The 12,856-nt window shown below is 48.0% G+C and overlaps 1 protein-coding gene across 3 annotated transcripts in view; it reads left to right on the forward strand.

The window, feature by feature from the left end:
• Window positions 1–11,655, forward strand: part of LOC112255833 (protein numb homolog) — a 90,145-nt gene extending 78,490 nt beyond the window's left edge. For all 3 annotated transcript variants that reach the window (XM_042325087.1, XM_042325090.1, XM_042325088.1), the window contains 5 exons: window positions 317–518; window positions 930–1,238; window positions 3,560–3,718; window positions 7,344–7,511; window positions 8,473–11,655. In XM_042325087.1, the coding sequence (XP_042181021.1) occupies window positions 317–518; window positions 930–1,238; window positions 3,560–3,718; window positions 7,344–7,511; window positions 8,473–9,242 (1,608 nt within the window). In that variant the 3' untranslated portion in view covers window positions 9,243–11,655. The remainder of the gene's footprint in view (window positions 1–316; window positions 519–929; window positions 1,239–3,559; window positions 3,719–7,343; window positions 7,512–8,472) is intronic.
• The last annotated feature ends 1,201 nt before the right edge of the window (window positions 11,656–12,856 follow it).

The raw sequence follows: 12,856 nt of genomic DNA on the forward strand, positions 1-12,856 counted from the left end.
CTAAAACCAGACCCTAACCTGTTACCCTCACCCCTAAACCAGACCCTAAGACCCTAACCTGTTACCCTCACCCCTAAACCAGACCCTAACCTGTTACCCTCACCCCTAAACCAGACCCTAACCTGTTACCCTCACCCCTAAACCAGGCCCTAACCTGTTACCCTAACCCCTAAACCAGACCCTAACCTGTTACCCTAACCTCTAAACCAGACCCTAACCTGTTACCCTAACCTCTAAACCAGACCCTAACCTGTTACCCTAACCTCTAAACCAGTCCATAACCCTTAACCTAACGTGGTGCTAACGTGGTGTTAAGGGAGAGCGTCTGAGCCACGCAGTGGGCTGTGCCTTCGCTGCCTGTCTGGAGAGGAAACAGAAGAGAGAGAAGGAGTGTGGTGTCACAGCAACCTTTGACGCCAACAGAACCACCTTCACCAGGGAGGGCTCGTTCCGAGTTACCACGGCGACGGAAGCCGCGGAGCGAGAAGAGGTCATGAGGCAGTTGCAGGACAAGAAAGGTGTGTGTGTGTGTGTGTGTGTGTGTGTGTGTGTACTTATCGTTTCCCAGCGTCTACATCAGGGGCAGGCAACTAGATTTCACTGTTGGAGCAGATGGTCAGGGAGCTTGAACATAATTCTATTAATTTGTACACTGCAAATAACAACTAAGCCAAAAAATAGATTTTATTTGAAAATTTAAAAAAAATGTACACCTTGAGTACGTTCAGACGTGATCACATATCTCTTTTTTTTATTCGTGGGACTAATTAAACATTTTCTATTTTTCCCTCATTTTTAGCTGAATACATGGGGATTTTTACTGTCTTTTTTTACCAAAAACTGAAATTAAGTTTTGGGGCCTGTTGCCGACCCCTGGTCTACATGATGGATCTAATTTTGTCACCTTTACATTCTTCCTCTTCCCACAGCGGAGAGTGATGTCAAGTCCGCAATGCCTCTCTCCTCGGGTCCCAGTGTGGGTGTGGTGAACCAGGCTGTGGCCCCTCTACCAGGGTCCCCCTCCTCCTCCCCTCCCCTGGGCATGGAGAGCACCCTGGGCCTCCAGGTTATCCCCCGCAGACACGCTCCAGTGGAGGCCCTGGCCAGACAGGGTTCCTTCAGAGGGTTCCCTGCCCTCAACAACAACTCCTCTCCCTTTAAACGGCAGCTGTCCCTCAGGATGAACGATCTGCCCTCTACCATGCAGAGGAAGTCTGACTTCCCCTTGAAGAACACAGGTACTGCCCCCTTTTATATAGGCATTGTTCCATGTAGCAGGTAGCCTCCAGGTTACCGCCTCCCATCAGACAGCGTCATTCCATTAATGCTGCGTTATGAAATTCTGTAGTAAAATCAAATCAAACTTTATTAGTCACATGCGACAAATACAACAAGTGTAGACCTTACAGTGAAACGCTTACGAACAAGTCCTTAACCAACAGTTCAAGAAGAGTTAAGAAAATATTTACCAAGTACTACTAAAATAAAAAATACAATTGTATTTGTCACATACACATGGTTATAATAAAAAGTAACACAATAACAATAACGAGGCTATATACAGGGAGTACCGGTACCGAGTCAATGTGCGGGGGTTAGTTGAGGTTAGTTGAGTTAATCTGTACATGTAGATGGGGGTGAAGTGACTATGCATAGATAATAAACAGCGAGTAGCAGCAGTGTACAAAAAGGGAGGGCGTTGTCAATGTAAATTGTCCGGGGGCCATTTGATTAATTGTTCAGCAGTGTTACGGCTTGGGGGTAGAAGCTGTTGAGGAGCCTTTTGGTCCTAGACTTGGTGCTCCGGTACCGCTTGCCGTGCGGTAGGTGACTGGAGTCTCTGACAATTTTATGGTCTTTCCTCTGATACCGCCTATTATATAGGTCCTGGATGGCAGGAAGCTTGGCCCCAGTGATGTACTGGGCCGTTCGCACTACCCTCTGTAGCGCCTTACGGTTGGATGCCGAGCGGTTGCCATACCAAGCAGTGATGCAACCGGTCAGGATGCTCTTGATAGTGCAGCTGTACAACTTTTTGAGGATCTGGGGACCCATGCCAAATCTTTTCAGTCTCCTGAGGGGGAAAAGGTTTTGTCGTGCCCCCTTCACGACTGTCTTGGTGTGTTTGGACCATGACAGTTCGTTGGTGAAGTGGATACCAAGGAACTTGAAGCTCTCAACCTGCTCCACTACAGCCCCGTCGATGTTAATGTGGTCGTGCTCGGTACTCCTTTTTCCTGTAGTCCAGATCAGCTCCTTTGTCTTGCTTACGTTGAGGGATAGGTTGTTGTCCTGGCACCAAACTGCCAGTTCTCTGACCTCCTCCCTATAGGCCGTCCCATCATTGTCGGTGATCAGGCCTAGCACTGTTGTTGTCCGAGTCGGTGTAGGAGGATTCAATCTTAACCCTGTATTGACGCTTTGCTTGTTTGATGGTTCGTCTGAGGGCATAGCGGGATTTCTTATAAGCGTCTGGATTAGTGTCCCGCTCCTTGAAAGCGGCAGCTCTAGCCTTTAGCTCGATGCGGATGTTGCCTGTAATCCATTGCTTCTGGTTGGGATATGTACGTACAGTCACTGTAGGGATGTCGTCGTTGATGCATTTACTGTTGCAGCCAATGACTGAGGTGGGATACTCCTCAATGCCATTGGATGAATCTCGGAACATATTCCAGTCTGTGCTAGTAAAACACAGTCTTGTCGTGTAGCGTAGCATCTGAGTCATCTGACCACCTCCATAATTGAGCGAGTCACTGGTACTTCCTGCTTTAGTTTTTGCTTGTAAGCCGAAATCAGGAGGATATAATTATGGTCAGATTTGCCAAATGGAGGGGGAAGGAGAGCTTTGTACGCGTCTCTGTATGTGGAGTAAAGGTGGTCTAGGATAGATTTTTTTTCTCTGGTTGTGCATGTGACATGCTGGTAAAAATGTGGTTTAAAAAAAGAAAAAAAACGAACAATTGCACAATTGGTTGGTAGATTGTAAACCGTCAGCCATGTTCTTCGACGCCATCTTGTTCATGATGTCATCCCACATTTTTTAGTGGGTATGTGTCCAACAACGCTTAAACGTTCCCCTTCTGCTACTATTTCTGTCAAGTCTACGCATACAACCACACAGAACCCACTGCAACGCAACGCTGCAAGGTACATTGGAAATTAATGTTTGTCTGGTGTACCAAAACGCAATGTCGGCGGTGTGATCGAGACGTTAGAGCACTTGGCCATTTAACCAAAAGGTTGCTGGTTTGAATCCCGGAGCCGATGGGGCTGGAGTGGGCACGGACTCTTAACTTTTAATTGCTCCAGTGAAGGCCATGATGTGTCTCAGGCATTTGGGTTGCGCAACAAAACACAATTTCTAATTCAAACATTGTGTGAAATGGGACAAATAGAAACACCTACCACATTATTATTGTTATGTTTGACATGACTAATTAATCAGCTAAACATTTAAATACAGTCTGGATGAAATGCCAACAACCCTAGTATGTTTAAAACACGGTCAGGTAAAACACGGTCAGGTAAAAAATTTAAATGTTATTTTCTTGTGTTCCAGTCCCGGAGATGGAGGGAGAGGGGGACAGCATCAGCTCGTTGTGTACCCAGATCGCCTCAGCATTCAGTGGGCCTCCTGAAGACCCCTTCTCCCAGGCCCCCATGCCCCGACCAGCTTCCTCCCCACAGTCACCTGTAGTGCCCCCAGGTGCTCAGCCAGGTAACTACACTGACAGATTCATCTGTTGCTACACAAAATTACACTACTACTGTGTGTGTGCTTGTGACACTTGGTCTGTGTGTGCTTGTGACACTTGGTCTGTGTGTGCTTGTGACACTCGGTCTGTGTGTGCTTGTGACACTGATGGTCTGTGTGTGCTTGTGACACTCGGTCTGTGTGTGCTTGTGACACTTGGTCTGTGTGTGCTTGTGACACTTGGTCTGTGTGTCACACTGTCTGTCCGTAAATGTCAGCGTTTCTATTGAAGGAACCATGATGCAGAAATCACACCATTTTCATGTTGCTAAAATTTCAGTTTATGGCAAAACAAGCTATGTGTAGAGAATCATTATGTCATCTAAACCTGCTGTGAAATATATTTTCAATAACCAGAAATATTTTATTTTTATACAAAACTGAATGTAGAAGAAACAAAAACCTAAACGCCATCTAATACCACCACGTCTATCTAATACCACCACGTCCATCTAATACCACCACGTCTACCGGTCCCTCTAATACCACCACGTCTACCTGTCCCTCTAATACCACCACGTCTACCTGTCCCTCTAATACCACCACGTCTACCTGTCCATCTAATACCACCACGTCTACCTGTCCATCTAATACCACCACGTCTACCTGTCCCTCTAATACCACCACGTCTACCTGTCCCTCTAATACCACCACGTCTACCTGTCCCTCTAATACCACCACGTCTACCTGTCCCTCTAATACCACCACGTCCATCTAATACCACCACATCTACCTGTCCATCTAATACCACCACGTCTACCTGTCCCTCTAATACCACCACGTCTACCTGTCCCTCTAATACCACCACGTCTACCTGTCCGTCTAATAGCACCACGTCTACCTGTCCGTCTAATAGCACCACGTCTACCTGGCCGTCTAATAGCACCACGTCTACCTGGCCATCTAAGCACCACCACGTCCTACCTGGCCATCTAATACCACCACGTCTACCTGTCCATCTAATACCACCACGTCTACCTGTCCCTCTAATACCACCACGTCTACCTGTCCCTCTAATACCACCACGTCTACCTGTCCCTCTAATACCACCACGTCTACCTGTCCCTCTAATACCACCACGTCTACCTGTCCCTCTAATACCACCACGTCTACCTGTCCCTCTAATACCACCACGTCTACCTGTCCCTCTAATAGCACCACGTACCTACCTGTCCCTCTAATACACCACGTCTACCTGGCCGTTTAATAATACCACCTACCTGGCCGTCTAATAGCACCACGTCTACCTGTCTACCCGTCTAATAGCACCACGTCTACCTGGCCGTCTAATAGCACCACGTCTACCTGGCCGTCTAATAGCACCACGTCTACCTGGCCGTCTAATAGCACCACGTCTACCTGGCCGTCCTTCTAATAGCACCACGTCTACCTGGCCGTCTAATACCACCACGTCTACCTGCCCTTCTCATACTACCACGTCTACCTGACCATCTAATACCACCACGTCCATCTAATAGCACCACGTCTACCTGTCCATCTAATAGCACCACGTCTACCTGGCCTCTAATAGCACCACGTCTACCTGGCCGTCTAATACCACCACGTCTACCTGTCCCTCTAATACCACCACATCTACCTGTCCCTCTAATACCACCACGTCTACCTGTCCCTCTAATACCACCACGTCTACCTGTCCCTCTAATACCACCACGTCTACCTGTCCCTCTAATACCTGTCCCTAATACCACCACGTCTACCTGTCCCTCTAATACCACCACGTCTACCTGGCCATCTAATACCACCACGTCTACCTGTCCCTCTAATACCACCACGTCTACCTGTCCCTCTAATACCACCACGTCTACCTGTCCCTCTAATACCACCACATCTACCTGTCCCTCTAATACCACCACGTCTACCTGTCCCTCTAATACCACCACGTCTACCTGTCCCTCTAATACCACCACGTCTACCTGTCCCTCTAATACCACCACGTCTACCTGGCCATCTAATACCACCACGTCTACCTGGCCATCTAATAGCACCACGTCTACCTGCCCTTAATCATAGCACCACGTCTACCTGGCCATCTAATACCACCACGTCTAGCACCTGCCCTTCTCATACTACCACGTCTACCTGTCCATCTAATACCACCACGTCCATCTAATACCACCATGTCCATCTAATAGCACCACGTCTACCTGTCCGTCTAATAGCACCACATCTACCTGTCCCTCTAATACCACCACGTCTACCTGTCCCTCTAATACCACCACGTCTACCTGTCCCTTCTCATACTACCACGTCTACCTGACCATCTAATACCACCACGTCCATCTAATACCACCACGTCCATCTAATACCACCACGTCTACCTGTCCATCTAATACCACCATGTCCATCTAATAGCACCACGTCTACCTGTCCGTCTAATAGCACCACGTCTACCTGGCCGTCTAATACCACCACGTCTACCTGGCCGTCTAATAGCACCACGTCTACCTGGCCATCTAATACCACCACGTCTACCTGGCCATCTAATACCACCACGTCCATCTAATACCACCACGTCTACCTGTCCGTCTAATACCACCTACGTCTAAGCTCTACCCATCTAATACCACCACGTCTACCCATCTAATACCACCACGTCTACCTGTCCCTCTAATACCACCACGTCTACCTGTCCGTCTAATAGCACCACGTCTACCTGGCCGTCTAATAGCACCACGTCTACCTGGCCGTCTAATAGCACCACTGTCTAATACCACCACCTACCTGTCTAATAGCACCACGTCTACCTGGCCGTCTAATACCACCACGTCTACCTGTCCATCTAATACCACCACCATCTAATACCACCACGTCCATCTAATACCACCACGTCCATCTAATACCACCACGTCTACCTGGCCATCTAATAGCACCACGTCTACCTGGCCGTCTAATAGCACCACGTCTACCTGTCCGTCTAATAGCACCACGTCTACCTGGCCATCTAATAGCACCACGTCTACCTGGCCATCTAATACCACCACGTCTACCTGGCCATCTAATACCACCACCGTCCATCTAATACCACCACGTCCATCTAATACCACCACGTCTACCTGTCCATCTAATAGCACCACGTCTACCTGTCCGTCTAATAGCACCACGTCTACCTGTCCGTCTAATAGCACCACGTCTACCTGTCCGTCTAATAGCACCACGTCTACCTGTCCCTCTAATAGCACCACGTCTACCGTCTAATAGCACCACGTCCGTCTAATAGCACCACGTCTACCTGGCCGTCTAATAGCACCCACCGTCCGTCTAATAGCACCACGTCCGTCTAATAGCACCACGCCTACCTGTCCGTCTAATAGCACCACGTCGACCTGTCCGTCTAATAGCACCACGTCCGTCTAATAGCACCATGTCTACCTGTCCGTCTAATAGCACCATGTCTACCTGTCTTCTAATAGCACCACTTCCGTCTAATAGCACCACGTCCGTCTAATAGCACCACGTCCGTCTAATAGCACCACGTCCGTCTGATACCACCACGTCTACCTGCCCATCTCATACCACTGTTATTTCCTCTCTCTCTCTGCTGTCCTGTTTGCTATTCACTCTGCTGTAGGGAACGGTACCGGTCCTGCCTTCCCTCCTGCTGCTGTTGTTGCTGCTAACTCTCCAGCACTGCCCCCTCCACTACCTGCTCGAGACACTAACCCCTGGGCCAAGACCCCGAGCCCCCACTGCCAAGCAGGGCAACATACCTCAGCTGCCTCTTCCTCCGCACACCCAGGTAAGGACTGGAGCATAGAAGCCTCACAGACAGACTGGTTCTGTTTCTATGGACTGAGACACCAGACCAGAACACAGACAGACTGGTTCTGTTTCTATGGACTGAGACACCAGACCAGAACACAGACAGACTGGTTCTGTTTCTATGGACTGAGACACCAGACCAGAACACAGACAGACTGGTTCTGTTTCTATGGACTGAGACACCAGACCAGAACACAGACAGACTGGTTCTGTTTCTATGGACTGAGACACCAGACCAGAACACAGACAGACTGGTTCTGTTTCTATGGACTGAGACACCAGACCAGAACAGACAGACTGGTTCTGTTTCTATGGACTGAGACACCAGACCAGAACAGACAGACTGGTTCTGTTTCTATGGACTGAGATGGACTGAGACAGACCAGAACACAGACAGACTGGTTCTGTTTCTATGGACTGAGACCAGAACACAGACAGACTGGTTCTGTTTCTATGGACTGAGACACCAGACCAGAACACAGACAGACTGGTTCTGTTTCTATGGACTGAGACACCAGACCAGAACACAGACAGACTGGTTCTGTTTCTATGGACTGAGACACCAGACCAGAACACAGACAGACTGGTTCTGTTTCTATGGACTGAGACACCAGACCAGAACACAGACAGACTGGTTCTGTTTCTATGGACTGAGACACCAGAGAACACAGACAGACACTGGTTCTGTTTCAGAACACAGACAGACTGGTTCTGTTTCTATGGACTGAGACACCAGAACACAGACAGACTGGATTCCACAGCAGGTCTGACATGAGACGAGTGTTTAGCAAGGTAGCGACGTCATGATTGTTGTCGTCAATCAAATCTATTGATGATGCTCTTTCTATCTGTTGTCACAGTGGTAAATGCACAATTATATCTACAAGTCTGTGCTAATTAGTCTCTCCCAAACATTCTCTGGTGTTTCCTCCCAACAGGAGCTGATTGGACAACCCCAGTGATTGTAGCTCCACCCTCCACCACGGCGTCCCCATCGCACCCATCCCACCGCCGCACGCCGTCCGAGGCTGACCGCTGGCTCGAGGAGGTCACCAAGTCTATCTGCGCTCTGCAGCCCGCGTCCACACCCCCCTTCCAACCGTTCCTCACCCCCAACCCGCCAGCCTTGTCCACCACCCAAACCCAGGCATTCTCAACCACACTACCCACAGGCCAGCCCTTCTCTGCCCCCATGCCTGTGCCATCTGTTGCTCCCGTGGCCTTCATGTCCTCCCTGCCCCCTCGCCAGCCTGCCTACCCAATGTCCAACGGGCTGCCCTATGCCCAGCCCAGTGTGCCCGTGGTGGGCATCACCTCCTCTCAGATGGTAGCCTATTTGTTTGGTTCAACCCCCCAGCCCCAGGCGTACCCCATCCCCCAGTATGATCCTTACAACAACCCCCACCAGCAACCCTCGATGCCCCTGCCTGTCCCCCTTCAGCCACCCAATGGGAGTGTAGCCTTCAATGGGGGCAGAGCTGACAGCTGGGCCCCTCCCCTCCTGCCCCCTCAGTCCTCCCCGGCCCCTCCCCTCCTGCCCCCTCAGTCCTCCCGGGCCCCTCCCCTGCCCTCGCAGCCCCAGCCCGCGGCCGACCCCTTCGAGGCCAAGTGGGCCTCCCTGGAGAATCGGTCCCGTCAGCACACCACGCCGTCGCCCACTAACCCCTTCTCCTCCGAGCTCCACACAACCTTTGAGATCCAGCTCTAGAGACTGAGAGACTGGGGAGGAGGAGGACTGGTGGAGGTGGACTAGGGAGGAGAGGAAAGGAGGCTGTTCTGTTGATTGTGCAGGTTGGGGAGAGAGGAGGAGGTAGCCTCTCTCTCTGTCTCTCCATCTGCCTGGTCTGGCTTTGTGGGGGGACCTGAGGGAGGAGGAGGGCAATGGATGGGTGCATCTATAAGTTGGGGTGAAGCTGCTGGCAGCACTGAGAGGTCATGGAGAGATGGAATTATTCAGGTGCTGCTGCTTACCAGGCATATTGTGGGTTTAGTTTCTTTGGGTGGACATGATAACCCTGTGGAGTCCTAGAGCCCCAGTTAGCCCCAACAAGCCTCCCAGTCAGCCCCAACAAGCCTCCCAGTCAGCCCCAACAAGCCTCCCAGTCAGCCCCAACCAGTCAGCCTCAACCAGCCCCAACCAGTCAGCCTCAACCAGCCCCAACCAGTCAGCCTCAACCAGCCCCAACCAGTCAGCCTCAACCAGCCCCAACCAGTCAGCCTCAACCAGCCCCAACCAGTCAGCCTCAACCAGCCCCAACCAGTCAGCCTCAACCAAGCCCCAACCAACCAGCTCCGCCTCAGACCCAACTAGCCCTCCCAGCTCTGGAGAGACCATAATGACTGTAGTAGGGGTTACGGCTCCTTCCCCTACCCCGCTGCCTCCCTCTCCTGGTCCAGCTCACAGCGCCCCCAGGTGGCTGGAGTATGATCTGCTCTCCCGGCCACCTGGCAGGCAGAAAGACTGCAGTACTGAAAGAGAACTGAGCTTCCAGACCAGAGGTTCTCATATAAAACTTCAAAATCAGAAGTGACAGAATGACAAAATCTTTATTTTTTATGCATTAAGGTATATTTTAAATAGCTTTGGAAATCTTAACAGAAGAGTTGTATGTAATTTTTTTGCCAGAGGCACAGACGCTACCAGCTAGCTACAATGAGAATGAGTCGATGTGTAACGTGTATACAAGCAATTGTATTATAGATAACATATATCTAATAAGAATATAACAGTATACACAGCTCACGGCAGGAGTCTGATTTCCATGACGATGTGTTTTTGTTTGAATGGACAGCTGTTTTACTTCTTCTTTTTAAAGAAATTCTGTCTTCTTGTCGGTTGAGCATCTCACTGTAAATAGTCAATCCTCATTGCAGCAACAATTCAATGTGGATCCAGTGGGCAGAAGCAGTGATGGAGCTGATAGTCGAGGGGTATCCAAGGGTGTGTTCACTAGGAACCGAACGGAAACTGGGCGGGACCTACCTGAATTTGTCCAATAGAAACTCATTTTCGATTTGCAAAATTTTTTTTTTTTTTTTTTTTCGTTTGAAGCAAATGTTTGGTACGATGTTCCACGAATGAATTACACCCCAGGTTGCCTCTGCTTACTACAGCTCTGCTCTCTCAAGTCTCCTTGCTATAATAGCACTGGTCTAGTACTCGGTAGGACTCAATAGTACTTGTTAGTACTCGATAGGACTCATGAGTACTTGTTAGTACTCGATAGGACTTGTTAGTACTTGATAGTACTCGAGTACTTGTTAGTACTCGATAGGACTTGTTAGTACTTGATAGTACTCATGAGTACTTAACTACATTCAACTTTCTGTCTTTTTCATTGTCATTGGTTTTTTTTTCTGGTAATATTTTTTTATTTTGTATTTTATCACTTTGGACAGTGTCATCTCCTAATTTTTCTCTTTAAATTATATTTTTCAATGAAAATGATTGATCTCCCTTTTTTTTTTGTTGCACAAGCACTGTAGTTAGTAGGTGATAATTTGACCACAGTGATGAATGATGGTACCACAGGCTGTGGGTAATATATGGATGGGTCAGTCATGGGTCTAGCTATAGTAATGGATATTTGTGGCTCCTCCCCAGAGGATTTCAAAATTCCAGTGACGGTCTATAAATCACCCGGTTTCCAGAAATCCTGGTTGGAAAACTCTTGGAATTTTTAAAAGGTAATAAACAGGAAATCTGGGAATCGTCCTTCCAGCCTTATCTGTGACAAAATGACCGGGGTGTCCTGAACTTCTTTTGTTTTAAATCGAACTGTAGTTCTGAATCCAGTGGTTTTGCAGTAGAGCGAGACATTGATCTGTTTGTGTGTCACAAATGGAAACCCTATTCTATCTATACTACAGCCGTACCTCCCAGGGCTCTGGTTTAAAAGCAGTGCACCGTATAGGGAATACAATGTCTCTCTCACTCTCATCTGACACACTTTTTATTATTTTTTAATTTTTTTTATCAAGCCTGTGAATATGATCTGTTATCTGATCAAGTTTTTATTTTCCATTTTTTTGTAATTATTTCATTGTTTTTATTCCATTTTTTTTTTTCCAGAACAATTTAAGCTACAAAAGATTTAATAAATTGATGGTGGTGGAAACGACAAGCTTCTGGGTTGTATAATTCTTTTATGTGAGGCCTTTCAAATCAAATGTTATTTGTCACATGCTTTTTAAATAAGGGTGTAGACTAAAATCCAATTTATGGTTGATGCGAAAATGTGGTGGGGAGGGTCTGTATGGGCGGGTGTGACGAAATTGCGGAGCCTCCGGTGGGGAACGCCGAGGCTAAATTGAGCTCCGTACTGCATCCATGTGCGCCTCCCAAATTTTGGAACAATGCGGAGGGTTCCATATCGCCCAGAATTGACACAATTGGTTGATTGTAGGTGTGGGCGGGAAGTCCTGTATAAACACAAACTCCCTTCCTTGACCACTTCCTTGACAACAGCTCTGCGCTGCGTCGTGAAGCACCAGAAGTATGAATGCAGAGGCCATATCACTGTAAATGCTGCACGGACAATGCAGATAATGGCTTGACAATGTAGCGTCTTTAACAGTGAAATGCTTACCCTATGGGTCCTTTTCCAAAGACAGATTTTAAATATATATATATATATATATTAGTTGAAGTTGGGAAGTTTACGTACACTTAGGTTGGAGTCAAACTCATTTTTCCACAACCACAAATTTCTTGTTAACAAACTATAGTTTTGGCAAGTTGTTTAGGACATCTACTTCGTGCATGACACAAGTCATTTTTCCAACAATTGGTCACGGACAGATTATTACATTTATAATTCAGTGTTTCACAATTCCAGTGGGTCAGAAGTTTACATAACACTAAGTTGACTGTGCCTTTAAACAGCTTGGAAAATTCCAGAAAATGATATCATGGCTTTAGAAGCTTCTGATAGGCTAGTTGACATCATTTGAGTCAATTGGAGGTGTACCTCTGGATGTATTTCAAGGCCTACCTTCAAACTCAGTGCCTCTTTGCTTGACATCATGGGAAAATCTAAAGAAATTAGCCAAGACCTCAGGGGAAAAAAATTGGGAGCAATTTCCAAACGCCTGAATGTACCACGTTCATCTGTACAAACAATAGTACGCAAGTATAAACACCATGGGACCACGCAGCCGTCATACCGCTCAGGAAGGAAACGCGTTCTGTCTCCTAGAGATTAATGTACTTAGGTGCGAAAAGTGCAACTCAATCCCAGAACAACAGCAAAGGACCTTGTGAAGATGCTGGAGGAAACGGGTACAAAAGTATCTATATTCACAGTAAAACGAGTCCTATAT

This window comes from Oncorhynchus tshawytscha, linkage group LG08 (assembly GCF_018296145.1).
Source record: "Oncorhynchus tshawytscha isolate Ot180627B linkage group LG08, Otsh_v2.0, whole genome shotgun sequence".
Lineage (NCBI taxonomy): Eukaryota > Metazoa > Chordata > Actinopteri > Salmoniformes > Salmonidae > Oncorhynchus > Oncorhynchus tshawytscha.